This window comes from Aquarana catesbeiana, linkage group LG04, assembly GCF_042186555.1.
Source record: "Aquarana catesbeiana isolate 2022-GZ linkage group LG04, ASM4218655v1, whole genome shotgun sequence".
Taxonomy (NCBI): domain Eukaryota; kingdom Metazoa; phylum Chordata; class Amphibia; order Anura; family Ranidae; genus Aquarana; species Aquarana catesbeiana.
The window spans coordinates 443,918,042-443,937,001 of record NC_133327.1 but is presented as its reverse complement, the minus strand read 5'-3'; the positions used below and the strand labels follow the sequence as shown (position 1 = coordinate 443,937,001).

Below are 18,960 nucleotides of genomic sequence, written 5' to 3'. Positions count from 1 at the left end.
AAACTTCAATGACTCTGTCCTGTTGCCATGGTAACAGATTAAATGACTTACAGAGACACCCATTCTAAGGCTTCAAAGAGAACTAAAAAGAATAATAAACTGACGAGCGGGACAACCTTGTGGACCATACCTCTACCTTTCAACCCTTTTTCTTCTTTCTCTTTCCTTTTCTCCACCTTACGATTAAAGCTCATTATCAGAATTTATTTGACCTATATACACTCTACTTGTAAACAATATGTATAGTAGGTATAAATCATTTAAATACCTACAAAAGTAACTAAGGAAATGATATATATCTTTAATTTAGGTTTACGTGAACCCAATGTTTAATATTTGAAATTTCATGATATTTACCTATATAAACCCTACTGTAAAACAATGAGCTTACTTTATAGATCCTTGTAAACTTACTTTATGTATCTTTATAACATTGTATACTCAATAAACTTCTTTTGACAAGGAAAAAAAAGTGGAGATGCACTGATATCACTGGAGAATGTTAGTAGTTATGATGGCAATTGGAATGGCAGATTGCTACTATTTTATTTAGCCACCCCATAGGAACTGCTACTCAGATCCACCTCATATCCTTCTGAAATGCATATTCTGATTGCTTTTTTGTACCATTATATTTGTGTGATTTTTTTTTTTTTATATTCCTTCTTGTGCCTAAGAAAGTCAATTTGATTTGGGGTTTTATTAGTTTGGTGTAAATAAGTAAATAGCTGTAGCTGCATAATAGATTTTGTAGTTTTATCTTCAGCAACTTTCTGAATAATAAAGGGGATGCTTTACTTGACATTTTAATTTGTATGTTCTAAAAGCAGGTATCTTTAGAGGGCATATTTGGCTTTAATTGCTTTCCAGAGCCAGGTAACCTAGTAGCATGCGTCTCCTCTGTGCTGTGTGTGGAACAATTGTTAAGAACATGCATCCCTTAGTTCTGTCACAAGCAACTATTCTCTACTTCATTAATACCAATTCTTCTTTGATGGGTTTCTTTATCTTTTGTTCTTGACTTTAATAAATTATGTCGGCCAGAATTCATCAATTCAGACTTTTATATGCAGACTGAGGATAAAGTGTGCCTGAATGATCAGCCTTTGTCTCAGGCAGCCACAGAGCAGTGCATTCTGTGGATATTATGACATAATTTAAATGTATTACTCTGTTATTCTGAACCTTACTGATATATTGCTCAATTACATCTTTAACCACTTAAGGACCAGAAGGTTTTACCCCCTTCCTGAGCAGGCCATTTTTTGCGATACGGCACTGCGTTACTTTAACTGACAATTGCACGGTCATGCGACACTGTCCCCAAATAAAATTGATGTCCTTTTTCCCCACAAATAGAGCTTTCTTTTGGTGGTATTTGATCTTCCCTGTGGTTTTTATTTTTTGCGCTATGAACAAAAACAGAGCGAAGATTTTGAAAAAAAAATAACAATATTTTTTACTTTCTGCTATAAAACATATCCAATAAAAAATGTAAAAGATCAAATTTCTTCATCAATTTAGGCCAATATATATTCTGCTACATATTTTTGGTAAAAAAAATCCCAATATTGATTGGTTTGCGCAAAAGTTATAGTGTCTACAAACTATGGGATGTTTTTGTGGAATTTTTCTTTATTCTTTTTTTTTTTTATTTTTTTTACTAGTAATGGCGGCGATCAGCGAAAATTTTTTTTTTTTTTTTTGTGGGACTGCAACATGCGGTGGACAAATCTGACACTTTTGGCACTTTTTTTGGGGACCAGTGACATTATTACAATGATCAGTGCTAAAAATATACACTGTTGCTGTACTAATGACACGGGCAGGGAAGGGGTTAACACCAGGGGCGATCAAGGGGTTAAGTGTGTTGTTTTCTAACACTGTGGGGGATGGACTGACTGGGACAACACAGAGATCGGTCTTCCTGCTTAGCAGGAAGACCAGATCTCTGTGTCCTCCCCTGTCAGAACGGCGATCTGCCTTGTTTACATAGCCAGATGCCTGTTTTGCCCCTGCGGGGAACAAACGCGGGAGGCTGGTGAACATCATGACAGACCCACTGATTGGCTCCCACATGGGCTAGTGCACGAAACCACGTACAAGTACCTCGATTCGCGCAGCCGTTCCACCTTGACGCAGTACAACAGCAGCGTGCAGTCGGCAAGTAGTTAAATTGGTTGTAAACCCATTAAAAAAAATAAAAAAACTTGCAAGACAAAGGCATACTGAGCTAGTATGCATAGTTACATAGTTAGCACATATTTAGTAAGGTTGAATAAAGACACCAGTCCATCCAGTTCAACCTGAGTGAGCGCCCACAATTGTCCCCATCCCCGCACACTGCGTCCCATCAAGATGCCCATCAACTATATATTATTATTTTTTTTATATATATTTAAGGTACCCATGTAGCACAATCAGTCTACGCAGTGCTCCACACACACCCACATCGGTCCCCACCCCCAAGGGGTCCACAATCCAAGGTCCCCAACTCACACCCATACACCAGGACCAATTTTGGACAGAAGCCAATTAACCTAACAGCATGTCTTTAGAGTGTGGAGGAACCAGCGACCCTTTTTACTGCTAGGCGAGAGTGCTATCCACTACACCACTGTGCTGCCCATTATTAATATGTTAGTATTACAGTAACGGCACATCAGCTAAAGTAACGGCACGAACGAGCCGTTGCTTCAGTGCGCATGTGCCGATGACGTTGGCACATGCGGATACAAGGGTTATCTCCTAAAAGACGCAGGTTTAGGAGATATCCAGGGTAGCTACAGGTAAGCCTTATTATATGCTTACCTGTAGTAAAAAATGGATTGTAAGGGTTTAAAACCACTTTAAAGTAGGCAGGCAACCTTTTGAGAGCTGGAGATCTACCCGAACAACATTGAATAGTTCAAAGATAGTCCAAATAAGTTTATCTTGGTCTCATCAGACCACAGGACATGGTTCCAGTAATCCATGTTGTTAGTCTGCTTGTCTTCAGCAAACTGTTTGTGTACTTTCTTATGCATTATCTTTAGAAGAGGCTTCTTTCTGGGACAACAGCCATGCAGACCAATTTGATGCAGTGTGGGGCTTATGGTCTCAGCACTGACAGGCTGACCCCCCACCCCTTCAACCTCTGCAGCAATGCTGGCAAAATATGTCTATTTCCCAAAGAAAACCTCTGGATATGATGCTGAGCATGTGAACTCAACTTCCTTGGTCGACCATGGCGAGGCCTGTTCTGAGTAGAACCTGTCCTATTAAACTGCTGTATGGTCTTGGCCACCGTGCTGCAGCTTAGTTTCCAGGTCTTGGCAATCTTCCTTTAGCTTAGGCCATCTTTACGTAGAGCAACAATTCTTTTCTTCAGATCCTTCGTTCCTTGCCATGAGGTGCCATGTTGAACTTCCAGTGACCAGTATGTGAGAGTGAGAGCGATAACACCAAATTTAACACACCTGCTCCCCATTCACACCTGAGACCTTGTAACATGAATGAGTCACATGACACCAGGGAAGGAAAATGGCTAACTGGGCCCAATTTGGACATTTTCACTTAGGGGTGTACTCACATTTGTTGCCATCTGTTTAGACATTAATGGCTGTGTGTTGAGTTATTTTGAGGGGACAGCAAATTTACACTGCTATACAAGCTGTACACTCACTACTTTACATTGTAGCAAAATGTCATTTCTTCAGTGTTGTCACGTGAAAAGATATAATAAAATATTTACAAAAATGTGAGGGGTGTACTTTTGTGAGATACTGTATATATTAGTGTTGCACCGATACTAGTATCGATATCAGTGCCGATACCGAGCATTTGCATGAGTACTTGCAAATGCTCCGATGCTTGACCCAATACCTGGCAGGTGGCCAGTACACCCGGCATCCTCAGTAAAGAAGAGGGGGCCAGGCAGCCTTACAGGTGATCGGTGTGGCTGTGGGAGCAATTACAAGCACCGATCTCTTTGTATAGCTTTTCTGACAGATGCTTCTCTTCCTCTCCCTCCCATGGCTGTCAGGGAGATCGGTGCTTGTAACTGCCCCCACTGCTGCACCGATCATCCCCGATTGTCCCCTGTGTCCTCCCCATTCCTCCTCCAGTCTCCCCTCATCCTGAATCTGTCAGGATGGAGAGCGGAGGAAGGAGCTGGTATACATGTCATTTACTGACTCCTTTCTTTTCCGAATGCACACTCTGTCCATTCATAACTGAGCATCGTAAACTGTGTTTCCTCTGCTTCCGTTTATGAATGAACAGGAGCACCTGTCTCCTGTCCATTCATCTTCAGTGCAGCTGAGGCTGCTGCAAAAGGGCCTGGGGAATCTTTGTCCTCAGTCCCTTTTCCTGACTCAAAGAGGAGATGTCAGGAGTCTGTTTAGACCCCCTGATATCTGACCAAAGACCCCCCCCCCCCCAAACAGTGTTGATAAAAAAAACTGTTGAAAAATTGTAATAAATATTTTAAAAGTAAAATTGTAAAAATAATAAAAAATAAAATAAAAAACACTGACACTGTCCACTCCCCCCCCCCCCCCAAAAAAAAGAAGACGTTGTAAAATATAAAAAAAAATTTAAATTGTAAAAAATAAAAAACTACTGATAGTCTACGCCTCATCAGTGCCACCTATTAGTGCTGCATATTAGTGCCACTGTCACATGACAATTAAAAAAAAGGTATCGCTAATCGGTATCGACGAGTACTTGAAAATAGTATCAGTATTTTGTACTCGGTCTTAAAAAAGTGGTATCAGTGCAGCCGATCTCTCTATCTCAAGTTTACGATAAAATTCAATTCGTATTTAAAAATCTATGAACCCATCGGCAAAGGTTAGAAAACTGGCATTTACTTGTATTTTTGATGCTTTTATTACTTTGCAGAAATTAAATTACAGCTATCTATGTGAAAAGAAAAAACAGCTTGCTTTTCTAAAAATGGTGCTTTAATGTTTTACCATCAGATATTAGAGGTCAAATGGCTCAATTTGTCTTTATATGTAAGCTACTTTCAAGTACAGAATATATCAGAAACACAAGGACACAATGCTATTACAGATCAGGCTTGTTCAACCATAAATTCACATTATATCAGGCTATAAAAATCTTGTGCAGTGAGGCTTGTTATAATTCCCTTGGACGAGACAATGGATCCATTTGTACTGCAGAGCTGAGTATTTTCATTGGGAAAAAAGTACTAAAAGTGAACTTCATACTCCGGAACAAATGCTCTGCAAAGCTTTGGACATGTAGCAAAAGTAGGATTCTTCCTGGTCTCTAATTTACATGTAATAGAAGAAAAAGAAGTGATAGTTCAGTGTTTCTGGGGTTAAGGAGAATTCCTCCATGGAGAATGTCAACAGATGACCACGTTCCCCTGCTTGATTTTTCATATTTGTTTTATATTATGAAGAGTTGTTTTGGAAGAGTGCGATTCAATGGTGGAGAGAAGATCTGATAGGCCTCGAAAGAGTATTTAACCAATAAAAGGATCTAACCTTTACATTTTAAAGGGACATAGGAACCCTGTGTGCAATACAAAAAAGCTGCATCCAAAATATCAGTTTCACATGTACTGGTATGATGACACATATGATTTTATGATTTAGACATAGTGGAAAATTGTATGATTGATTCTGGCTTGCCACAATCCATCATACAAATCTCCTTACCATTTATATTTATCATTAGCAATTGCATTATGCCACAATCAACTTGTGATTGTTCACTAAAAAACAGGGACTATAATGGCAATTTTCCAGTTAATTGCAGCAACTGGTAAGGGTGGCTATATAAGTTGATGTACAATCTATTGCACACTACTTCAGTCCAATTGCTTAGGTGAGTAAATCTCATAGCTGTAGTTTACCCTGAATGTTCACTGATGTTTAACCTATTCTGTTTGTTACATTTTGACATCATATAAACTTTGTGGTCATTACATCTCTTTATATTTTCCATAGGTCTTTTCCTAACTGTATGAATGGTCTTGGTAAATATTGGTCGTCAGCTCCGGGTGAAAAATGAACATCGCTGGCTTTCTAAAATCTCAGTTCCTTTGTCATCTTTTCATCAGCTATGTGTTTATTGGAACTGGACTTATCATTAATTGTATTCAACTTTTTACTCTTCCTCTATGGCCTTTTAACAAACAATTGTACCGGAAAATTAACTGCAGATTGGCCTATTGCATATCAAGCCGTAAGTTTCTTTTTTTATTTGTATTGATGGTGAAATATATGTATTTCTATTTTGAAAGGGTTACATATCAGATGCCAAACATGGATGCATCCTACCTAGGGGTTGGGAGATGTAAGCAGACCATCTTCAAGTCTGTTCAAGTCCATTGGACCAAATGGAAATTTGGAATGATTTTAAATGTGTGCAAAAAAATGTCTGACAGCAAAAGAGTTACGGCCTTCACCTCCTGGATGGTATGTAGTACGTCCAGAGAGCCAAAGTGGTTAATGGAAAATCACGGGCTGCTAATTTCAGCACATGTGACATTTTTTTCTTGCGATTATCTGCAACAGCTAGGTTTTCTACACCAGCACCAAACACAGTTTGTAGAAATAAATCATAGAGGTTACCTCTGTATGACAACTGCATGACTTGCCCCTGATCTGGGATTCTCTGGAACACATTACAGGTAATTGAAAAATATAGAAGTTATTCCTGACTCAAGATAATACATATGCTGTAACTGTTAAAGAGGAAATGCCAAGTATGTGCTTTTCATAACATTTTTGCTATTGATGCTGTAGTAAGGGCTGATCTCTGCACATTTTGTACTTCTTAAACTTAGCCCCCCACTTCTACAATATATAAGGTTCAGATGCCAAACAGATTAAATATATACATAATTCAGGCAGGTACTGTATGTTTTTAACCATCATTATGAATGCTCAACTTTAAAAACTGGACGTTTATTACTAATATTGTTTCTCTTGATGCCTAAAAGGCTTTGGATTTAGTGTGAATTCCAGTGAAGTTCACCTACAGTATATATTAAGTATATAATACTTAATACATTTAATACTTTCTTTTTACCCTGCTAGCGATAATGGATTTTTGGTCAAATAACTGTTTATTTAGGAAAAGAGATTCAGAATTTTACAAGAAATCAAGTAATATTCCATATCATTGAATCCTGTAGAACATTGCAATATTATCCAGCTAAATTCTAGGGGAAAAAAAATACAGGTATGGAAAACAATGAAAAGCTCAAATATACCCACAAAGAAAGTACAGAAAACGCATGCTCATATCTGTAATAGTATAGCCACAATCCTTAAACCACAATCCTTTAATAGGTGGAGCACAGCAGAAGCAGAGGAAAAAGAGAACTAAACTAAAAATCCCCAAAGAAAACAAAAAAAAATAGTTATGCAGCTGAGCTGCTGTCAAAAACGGACAGCCAACTTGCAAAATACGACCAGCTAGTAAGAGATATGGTAGAAAAGTAAGGAAAAAGGGGACTAAACTGCCCTGAGAGTACTTGCAGATCTCCCAGAGAGGATCTGAGATGATGAATTTTTAATAGCATGCAGACTGTGGTAATCCTCTACCTGGAGGCAGCAATTAAAAAAAATAAAATCTTAGACCCCTTTCACACGGGCATCCTTCCTCTCCATTTATCATCCATCTGATGAACATCAGAGAGCAATGCATTTCTACTGGGAAACAGATCCGTGTCTGTTCAGGTCCATTTTTTTCTTTAAACAAAACAGGTCTCCGTCTGTTTTTACATCCATTTTTGCAGTGGTTGTCAGGAGCTTGCACCCGCCAGCTTACTAACAATCATGACTCATCCCTGTTGTCAACGGGGGATTCCTCACTGACAGCCGAATGTAAACAAGAACTGACTTTTTTTTTTGTTTTTTTTATGATGTGCAGGCCCCTCCCCCTCCTAGCTTAGAGCTGTAGTTAGGAGTTAATGTGAAATATCTCATGAGGGGACATATTAAACTGGCACAAATTTGTTTTACTAGACCCCCTTTTAGGTTAATTGGATTGTACTTTGGGTTTTCTAACCACTGTTAACTGATTGTCACTATGATCTGCAACTGGATGCAGCCCTTTTGTGCCTGGCTTTCTTCTAAGGAATTGCCTTTTCTAGTTGTGCTGTGTTAGAAACCGCCTCACCATGATTCATAAACACTCCAAAGACCTTATCATTGGTTGTGTCCCCTAATTTGGGTTCCAGAGTTCCGCCCTGTTTAATTGCCCTGATCAACAGTGATCTTCAAATCCCTACCTTACATTTAAAGAAAAATGTGCTGACCTGTCAAAATATCAAATACCTGGCTGACTCTCTTGCTTAAATACTTTTGAATCACTGATCTGAAAGAGCTATGTGGATTAAGATAATTTCTGTGTCACATACTATTTCTGGGTCTGTAAACGTTTTAAAGCCAGTAGTTGGTATACCAGCCAAACTAGCATTTTCAGAAGGAAGCAAGCAGTGATCTATATCTGCCTGTCTTTCTAGAGTATGTATATTTAGATCATCAAGTGCATGTGAATTGTTAACTCCTCATACTACTTGCATTTTTTTGTGAAAATGTTATATTCACACTTGCTTTGGTATCTGTCACCTATATCTGCACAACCTGACACACTCACATTTGCTGCAACATATCTAGCTTATATATCCAACAGCCTTAAGCTGGGTACATACTGACAATTTTTTTTTTCTTCTCTTTTTGTTCTCGTTCAACCAGCGATCTCCCCTGCTGCTTATTGAATTTTGACAGCAGCTGAAAACCTCAGATCTGCACACAAGTGTAAACATGCTCTAAAGTCACTTTATTAAATTAGTCTTGTAAAGCTGGCTATGGATGGATTGAAATGTGGCCAGTTCAGCAGGGAACGGCTGAATTCGATCCATCTGGGCAGGCGGGTTGTACAGAAATTTATCTCTCAATGAACTTCTGTACAACCAGCCTGTGGGTTTTTTTTTGTTTTGTTTTTTTTTTGCCCAATCAGTACTGTCAGCTATAGCTAGCAACACTAATTGTATTGTGACAGAGGAGAATAGCTCCCCTCTGTTGGGGAAATCTTTTTTTCATTCAACTTGCTGGTTGAACGAAAACGCATCATCTTTAGCCTGCCTAATAGCTCCGTAATGAGAGTTTAAAGCTACATGCATTTATTGGTTTACTTGCTTGTCTAACCTATTAAAAACTTCTTTGTAGCGATTACCTGCAGATGGTCAGCCCTAAACTCAACATGAGCGATTACATGCGTTTGGACACAAATAGCTGCAGGACTGTTGGGCTCCATTTTTGCTTTCAGTGGGGCTTCCTACCTGCAGCTAATCACAGGGGACCCTGCATAGTTTCCTTTGGGTCATTGCAAGCGACTCCCTTCATCTTACTTAGAACATCTTACTGCTAGGGGACTTGGTACCTAGAAAAAAAATGCATTAAACATATATTGCAGTCTTGCTACTTTCTAATGGAAAGAAATTCGAGAAAAAATGGTTACCAATTCAAATTCTAGTGTGTCTTGTGGTTTTTTTGGGGGGTAATTTAGAGAGCTGGCTGACGAGGTGCCCATGTGGGTGTGAGATTCATACTACTGCACTGCTTTGATTTTATAGAGATCAGTCTTGTTGCTCTGCAGGGAGCTAAATATTTAACCTTCATAAGGGAGATGCATTTCTTTTCATTCACAACACCATGGGTGGGCTTTTGCTTCATGAAAATAATGGAACCCAAAGACTGATAAACTCGCTGTCCAGTGTTTAAGTACAAAATGTTTTAGTTGTACTACATACACCTGAATATTCTATGGTCAAATGAAGAATAGAAGTAAAAAAATGCTGCTCTTGCATTAAATGATTAGGATAATTTTAACAATTAAAACATTGCCACTTAGTACAAATGTCATTAGAAGGGTACTGCTGTTGCTGGCCTCTTTCTGAAAATTCTAGTTGCCTGGCTTTCTTGCCTTAAACTCTGGTTTAAAAAAAATTATTCAAATATGTATTCTTAACCCAAAAAAGTACATTCTATTGCTCTCAGTTTTTTTCAAATCTTATTTGTTTTTTTGTTTTTTGTAGCTGCTGTGATCCAACTTCTTGTTTGTAAGGTGGTTAAGTTTGTTCTCCATAGTCCCACTATTTGTAAGAATGTACCCACCCTCTTGCTCGCTGCCAAGATGGGAGTATGGGATTTGTAGTGCACTTACAGCAGTGCACATGACCGTAACTAACATGGACTGATCATTTTAAGCAAATGGAAGTGAGGGGTAAAAGGAGAGGTTGGGGAGATCAGGCAACATTACAAGGAGGTATAGAAACACAGGGAATGATTCTATGAAAAATAGATTACAGGGCCATGAAGTTGTGGATGTGTCTTAAGGCCCGTACACACGATCGGACTTTTTGACAACAAACATGCAAATTAGCTGTTTTGGAGCAACATCAGACCGTGTGTACACTCCATCGGACACAATATCAGACAACAATACAGAAGTTGACCAAAGGGTGGTGGTAAAGAGCTGAAAAACCACGTGATTTGGTGAAAGTTGGCTGGAAAAGTCCTGCCATCTGTATGCAACACAAACTTATGGCCAACGCCCTTTGTACAAAGGAAAGTTGTTACAAAGACCTATCGTGTGTATGGGGCTTTAGATTGGTTTTGGAAAATTGGGATATTGATTAGTGTCCCTTTTTAATACTTCAATCCTAGACCCAGAACAAGCATGGTGAAAACATGGTGAAAAAAAGGGTTAATGCCGTGTACACACGAGCGGACTTTACGGCTGACTTTGTCCGGCGTACTTTTCGACAGACTTTACGACGGACTTTCCGAATGAACGAACTTGCCTACACACGATCAACCAAAGTCCGACGGATTTGAATGTGATGACGTACGACCGGACTAAAACAAGGAAGTTCATAGCCAGTAGCCAATAGCTGCCCTAGCGTCGGTTTTTGTCCGTCGGACTAGCATACAGATGAGCGGACTATTCGACCAGAGTAGAGTCCGTCGGAAAGATTTGAAACATGTTTCATTTCTAGGTCCGTTGAACTTTTGGGGTAAAAAAAGTCCGCTGGAGCCCACACACGATCGAATTGTCCGACGGACTCCTGTCCGCCGGACCAAGTATGCCGTAAAGTCCGGTCGTGTGTACGCGGCATTAGGAAAGTATCAGTATTCTTGTCTCTTTAATTGTTCTTGGTTAGCTAAGGAACTAATACTCAAAAATAGATCAGCAGTGACTATCTCTATTGTTTTCTTATGACAGGTGTATTTTACAGCAACCTTCCAGATGAAAGGACTGCTTTCCTGCCAGCCCCCCGCTTTTTGAACAAAATTGGTTGCAAAAAACATAAAAAATTTGATTTTTGGTACCCAACAAGTGATACCACCACTCCTCATGGATGCCTATGAGTGACAATCTCAGAAACCGGTGGAGAGGCACAATGGCAGCACCAATGCCCCCCAAAGTTATTAGAAGCAGGGGTCAAGGCATGTGTGTGTATATATTGTATGTGTGTGTGTGTGTGTGTGTGTATATGTGTGTGTATATATATGTACATATATATGAGCTGCTATGCAAAGAATTCTCTCTGCTCTTCTGAAGCCACAGCCATCAAAAGTAAGGAAGAAAAAAAACAGGCAGTCTGCCAAGAATCACAACATTCTTTAGCAGTGGAACTAAGTCTAAACATTGTAACAATTTGTCAAAGGAATAGACTTGGTGTGTAAGTGAGGAAAGTTTAACCGCTTAAACACTAAACCTTTTTCCGACATTTATTGGTTTCAAGTTAAAATAATTTTTTTTTTTTTTGCTAGAAAATTTCTTAGAACCCCCAAACATTATTTTTTTAGTAGAGACCCTAGAGAATAAAATGGTGGTTGTTGCAATATTTTATGTCACACTGTATTTGCGTAGCTGTCTTTCAAATGCAGTTTTTTGGGAAAAATTACTTTGTATAATGTGAAGATTTTGCGTCGCGAGAATCATGATCTTTTTATTCTAAAAGCAAAAAAATTGTGATTCTCATTTTGGCCAGAATCGTGCAGCTCTATATATATATATATATATATATATATATATATATATATATATATATATATATATATATATATATATATATATATATATATATATATATATATAATACAGTGGGGAAAATAATTATTTGATACCCTGCAGATTTTGTTTTCCCACTTACAAAGAAATTGAGGGTCTATAATTTTTTTTTTTAATAGGTGTATTTTAAAGGATAGAGACAGAATATCAACCAAAAAATCCAAAAAAAACATATGATATAAATATAATTGCAGTTTATACATATACACTGTGTATGTATATATGTGTGTGTGTGTGTGTGTATGTGTGTAGATATATATATATATATATATATATATTATATATATATATATATATAAAGTCTACACACCCCTGTGACGTAAAAAAAAAATGAGACCTGTTGCCGCTCGTCCACCGTCATGACGTGATGGACTTTGAGCCGGGATATCTGAATGATGCCTGTAGCCACAGACATCATTCAGATATTGCCGTTTTCAGCTGGCGATTCCCTACACCATAAGAATGATCATAGCGGCTGTTCCGCCGCTTGATCGTTCTTACAAGAGGCGAGAGGGGACGTGCCGCCCTCCGGTGCTTCTACCGACTCACCGCTTCGAACGGTGAGTCCGAGACAGGATCCGCCAGCCCCGGATGTTGATCATAGAGAGTCTCTATGATACGTAAGTCCTGCCCACATATTAAAATGGTGTTCAAACCATACATGTGAGGTAAAATAAAAAGAATGAGAACCGGTGACAGAATATTATAAAAAATAATAATAAAGTGATGCTGCACCAAAAAATTAGTGAACCTAATAAAACAAAAAATAGTGGAAAATTGGGCGCAAAACCATATAAACATATAATTGTCAACTAAACCCACATAGGTGTGGCATGATGATCAACACATATACCATGAAATATATAAAACCAGTCCAATATAGAGAAATCTGAAATAAATATGATTATATCTGTGAAACAAATATAAATGGGTGTAACTCTTCAGTGTGGGTAAAATCTCCACCACCGTGCCTTCATAAAGTGCAATATGCTGGTTTCTTGTGAAAAAAATTGCTTCACCCGAAGTGACAACTAAATCTGCTCACCAGATGTCTCTGGCCACAAGGTGACCACCAGGCATAAAGTATGGAAAACTTCCTCAGCAAACCAGGATCCTCCAAGCCAATTAAAACTTCAATCGACCATCTCCGATATCGATCAACCTCATACAATCATAGGTGATGAATGGTGATCCTCTGATAATTACACTCAATGCAAATCCCAAACGCTCCTTATCTTAAATCTGTAAAGACTGTCTCTCCCAAGAATGAGCCAAAAAACGGCAATATAGTGTAGTACTGTCTTTATTGTCGGAGCATTTACATGCTTTAAAACGTACAGCAGATGGCAGCTCAGCTGTGGGATGAGGCAGGGGCCGATCGTCACTAGAATGTGAAACCAGGAAGCATGGCATGTGTCTCAGCTGGGGGTGGAGGAGATAGCTCCTGTGTCTAGCATCTACAGCCTCGTTTTCAATGCATTTCGCGCCCAAGCGCACGTCTTTAGGAAAATGGCATTTATGTGAGGTATCGATGCGAACGTTGGAGCGAGAGCAATCATTTTGTCCCTAGACCTCCTCTGTAATTCAAAACGTAACCAGTAAAAAAATTTCAAGCTTCGCCTATGGGGATTTTTTAGTACCGAACTTTGGCGCCATTCCACGAGCGTGTGCAATTTTGAAGCGTGACATCTTAGGTAGGGCTGCAACTAACGATTATTTTCATAATCGATTAGTTGGTCGATTATTGTTTCGATTAATCGGTTAATAACCTTAAAAAAAAGTGTGGTATGTTAGTTAGTATGTAAAGTTTTTAAAAAAAAACAATGTATTCTTAAATATCTCTATGCAGTGGTAAATATAAACAACCAACTATATGGTTAGGGAGCAAAATATTAAATCCACTCTGAGAATAACAGACAGAAGAGATATACTATATATACACTATTAGAAGAGAAATATTAAATCCACTCTGAGAATAACAGACAGAAGAGATATACTATATATACACTATTAGAAGAGAAATACAGTTTTTTGGCCAATTTGTTGTTGGGCAGATTAAAAAATACAAATTGCTGCAAAAACGAATTACATGCTTTTCTGCAGCTTCTCCATTGAAGTATATTGAACCAAAAAAGCACCGTTTTGCGTTAAAAAAAAAAAAAAAGTCCCTGACCCTTTCCAAATACGCAGCGGCTGAAAAAAAGTATAGTTGTGAACGTGTCCCATAGAAAACCATGTTAAATGAACTGTAGTGTGTTTCTGCAAAAAGCACCAAAAAACACAAAGATGTAAACCAGGTCTAAAATGTTTAGTAACATAATGGGGTTAAAAAAAACTAAAATGAGCCCTTTATAGTACAAAAAAAGCAAATGATCACTACTGTAAGGGGTTGATTTTTTTACTGTAGAACTGTGAAAGTAATATTTACAGTAGCGATTATTTGCTCTTTTTGTACTATAAAGGGCTAATTTTATTATTTTTAACCCCATTATGTTACTGGCCGATTAATCGATTATGAAAATAGTAATCGATTAATTTCATAATCGATTAGTTGTCGATTAATCGATTAGTTGTTTCAGCCCTAATCTTAGGTATCTGTTTTTCTCAGCATAACTTCATCTTTCACAATATGCAAAAACATTGGGCTAACTTTACTGTTTTGTCTTTTTTTTAAAGCACAAAACAGTTTTTTTCCCAAAAAAAAAAAAAAAAACGCATTTGAAAAATTGCTGCGCAAATACCGTACGAGATAAAAAGTAGCAACAACCGCCATTGTATTCTCTAGGGTCTTTGCTAAAAAAAATCTAATGTTTGGGGGTTCTATGTAATTTTCTAGCAAAAAAAAGATTATTTTTACATGTAGGAGAGAAATGTCAGAATTGGCCTGTGTGGCAAGTGGTTAATGTGACCTATAAACTGTACAACTCAATTGAAAAACAAACAAATAAGTGTGCACACCCTCTTATAACTGCAGGTTTAGCTGTGTTCAGAATGAAGCCATCACATTCAAACACATGTTAAATAGGAGTCGGTACAGACCTGCCATCATTTAAAGTGCCTCTGATTAACCCCAAATAAAATTCAGCTGTTCTAGTAGGTTTTTCCTGACATTTTCTTAGTCGCATCCTACAGCAAAAGCCATGGTCTGCAGAGAGCTTCAAGGGCATCAGAGGGATCTCATTGTTACAAAGTATCAGTCAGGGGAATGGTACAAAAGAATTTCCAAGGCATTAGATATATCATGGAACACAGTGAAGACAATCATCATCAAGTGGAGGAAATATGGCACAACAGTGACATTACCAAAAACTGCACAACCCTCCAAAATTGATAAAAAGACGAGAAGAAAACTGGTGAGGGAGGCTGCCAAGAGGCCTACAGCAACAATAAAGGAGCTGCATGAAAATCTGGCAAGTACTGGCTGTGTGGTACATGTGAGAACAATTTCCCATATACACCCAAGCCCAGCTAAATTTTGCAAAAACACATCTGAAGTCTCCCAAAAGCATGTGGAAAAATAGGATTTTTATAACAGCTTACCTGTAAAATGATTTTCTTGGAGTACATCATGGGACACAGAGCACCATAGTAATCACTATGTGGGTATATAGGCACCTTCAGGTGATGGACAATGGTATAGCCAATACAGAAAGTTCACTCCCTATATATCCCCTCCTCCTTCCAGGAGTACCTCAGTTTTTGTAGCAAAGCAATATACCTAATAGACCTCTGTGCCCCATGATGTACTCCAAGAAAAGGATTTTACAGGTAAGCTGTTATAAAAATCCTATTTTCTTTATCGTACATCATGGGACACAGAGCACCATAGTAATCCCTATGTGGGACGTCCCATAGCAATGCTATTTGAGGGGAGGCAACCCGTAGGACATCCCCAGACTTGAGGACTTATACTGCTGCCTGCAGCACACTGTGCCCAAAGGTGATATCCTCATGCCTTCTTGCATCCACCTGATAAAACTTGGTGAATGTATGTACTGAAGACCAAGTTGCGGCCTTACAGATCTGAGCCATGGAGGCCTGGTGACGCACTGCTCAAGAATCCCTAACCGCCCTGGTAGAGTGCGCTTTGATTTGAAAAGGTGGAATCTTACCCCTTAAATCATAAGTCTGAATTATAACCTGCCGAATCCACTTAGCGACAGTGGATTTGGACACTGCCTGTCCTTTCTTAGGACCTTCGGGCAGAACAAATAAAACATCAGTCTTCCAAATCTGAGCAGTCGTCTTTATATAGACTTTGCTCTCACCACATCAAGACAATGTAGTGACTTCTCTTCCCTGGAACATGGTTTTGGAAAATATGATGGCAGGACAATATCTTGATTCAGGTGGAAACCTGAGACCACTTTTGGCAAAAAATCTGGACGAGGGCGTAACACCACTCTGTCCTCATGAATAATTAAGTATGGCCCTTTACAAGAAAGAGCAGTCAATTCCGAAACCCTCCTTGCTGAGGATATATCAACCAAGAACACTAGCTTCCTTGTCAGAAGGACTAAGGGAATATGCTGTATCGGTTCAAATGGCTGTTTTTGTAACACTGACAAAACTAAGTTCAAGTCCCAAGGGTTCAAAGGTGATTTAACTGGCGGATTAAGCCACACCACCCCTTGCATAAAACCCCGGACTAAAGAATGTGTAGCAAGCGGTCTTTGAAATATGACCGATAAAGCTGAGACTTGGCCCTTAATAGTACTCAACTTCATCTCTACCCCTAATTGTAGAAAGGCAAGAATTCTGCATATGATATACCTCCGAGGGTGCAAACCCTTGGATTCACACCAGGAAACATATGCCCTCCAGACTCTATAATATATGGTTCTGGAAGCTGGCTTCTTTGCATTACTCAAGGTAGAGATTACTGACCCAGATAGCCCACGTTTCTTCAGAATGTGGGTTTCAATAGCCAAGCCGTTAAATTTAGCGTTTGTAAGGTAGGATGGAATATCTGCCCCTGTGAGAGTAGGTCTGGCCATAGTGGAAGGGACCATGGATCTTCCACTGCCATCTTTACGATTTCTGCATACCATGACCTGGGCCATACTGGTGCTACCAGAATTACCAGCTTTCTTTCCAGCTTGATCCTGCAAAGAAGTTGTGGCAGCAAATGAATAGAAGGAAATGCATAGATCAGTGAGAACTGATCCCACGGGGTCACCAACGCATCTGTTCTGCATGCGAGTGGATCCCTTGTCCTGGACACAAAGTTGACTAACTTCATGTTGAAAGAGAATCTGGACACTAGAAGATCTACGTCCAGAGTCCCCCATCTTTGGCAAACAGCCTGAAAAATGTTGGAGCGAAGAGACCATTCCCCCGGTAATAACTGCTGGCGACTCAGGTAGTCCGCCTGACAATTCTCTACTCCCAGAACGAAGACTGCCGATAGGCACAGAACATTCCTTTCTGCCCAAGTTAGAATATGGTTCACCTCTGTCTGTGCTGCAAGACACTTGGTGCCCCCTTGGTGATTGATATAGGCCACAGCTGTGGCATTGTCGGATTGGATCCTGACAGGACAATCCCGTAACCTGAAAGTAGAGGCCTTCAGAGCCAGACGCACTGCCCAAATCTCTAGGATATTGATGGGCAAGGCTCTTTAGGTTCTTGACCACTGTCCCTGGACAGTTGTCTTTTCTAGTACTGCTCCCCAGCCTCAAAAAAAGGCTGGCATCTGTCGTTACCACTTTCCAGATAACTGGTCTGAAGGATTTTGCTTTCAGCAGATTCTGGGTTAGTAACAACCAACCAAGGCTTTGGGACACCCTTGGGGACAGCCGCATTGGCAAGTCTAAAGCTTGGACTGTTTTGTTCTAAGCAGACAGGATACTGTTTTGCAACAGTCTCCACCTTTTACTGGGTTGTGTCTATGATCAGGCCCAAATACTCCAGCTTTTTTAGCAGCTTTAAGGAAGACTTCTCTAGGTTGAGAATCCTACCCAGACTTTCCAGGTAACTGGTTGTAATGCGTACACTTTGCTCCAAACGAGCCACCGATTGGTCTATAAGCAATAGATCGTCTAGGTACGCCAAGATTGTTATGCCCTGTGCCCTTAACGTGGCTAGAGGTGGGGCCAGCACTTTTGTGAACACCCCGGGTGCTGTAGCTAGCCCTAAGGGCAAGGCTACAAACTGGAAATGCTGTTGTTCTGCTTTGAACCACAGAAACCTTTGGTGAGAGGGGAATATAGGGACATGCAGATATGCATCCCTGATGTCGACAGACACCATAAGTTCTCCTCCTTGTAGGATAGACTACTAGGATAACTACTGACCTGATCGACTCCATGCAAAAGGAGCAGATCTTCAGGAACTGATTTAGATTCTTCAGATCTAGAATGGGTCTGACATCTCCATTCGGTTTTGGTACTGTAAAGAGGTTTGAATAAAACCCCAAACCTTGCTCTTCTGTGGGGATCTGTATGATCACCCCCTGAGCCAGTAATCAGTCTAATACTCGAAACAGATTGCCTTTTCCCTGGATCTTTGGAAACATTTGATCTCAGAAAACGAAACGGTGGAAACTCCCGAAATTCTAGTTTGTATCCTAGAGACACCTTGGAGATGATCCATCTGTCATGAATTTCCTCTTGCCAGACTTCTGAGTATAGCAGAAGTCTTCCCCCCACTCTGGTGAAGGGGGGGGGGCGCCTATTCATAATGAGGCTTTAGAATTCTGCTTTGCAGATTTCCGGGCCCCAGGTCTTCTTCTGGGCCTGACCCTGAGGCTTTCCTCTAGAGTCTGACGGTGGAGGCCTTCGCCACTGCCTAGAGGCAGATGCTCCTGGCGCAGGGTAAAGAGTCTGTTTAAATGAAGGACATTTATACTTT

At 39.6% G+C, this 18,960-nt stretch overlaps 1 protein-coding gene across 4 annotated transcripts in view; it reads left to right on the top strand.

The window, feature by feature from the left end:
* AGPAT4 (1-acylglycerol-3-phosphate O-acyltransferase 4) overlaps nt 1-18,960 on the top strand; it is a 156,998-nt gene that overhangs the window by 48,259 nt on the left and 89,779 nt on the right. For all 4 annotated transcript variants that reach the window (XM_073627469.1, XM_073627470.1, XM_073627472.1 and 1 more), the window contains one exon: nt 5,964-6,201. In XM_073627469.1, the coding sequence (XP_073483570.1) occupies nt 6,024-6,201 (178 nt within the window). In that variant the 5' untranslated portion in view covers nt 5,964-6,023. The remainder of the gene's footprint in view (nt 1-5,963; nt 6,202-18,960) is intronic.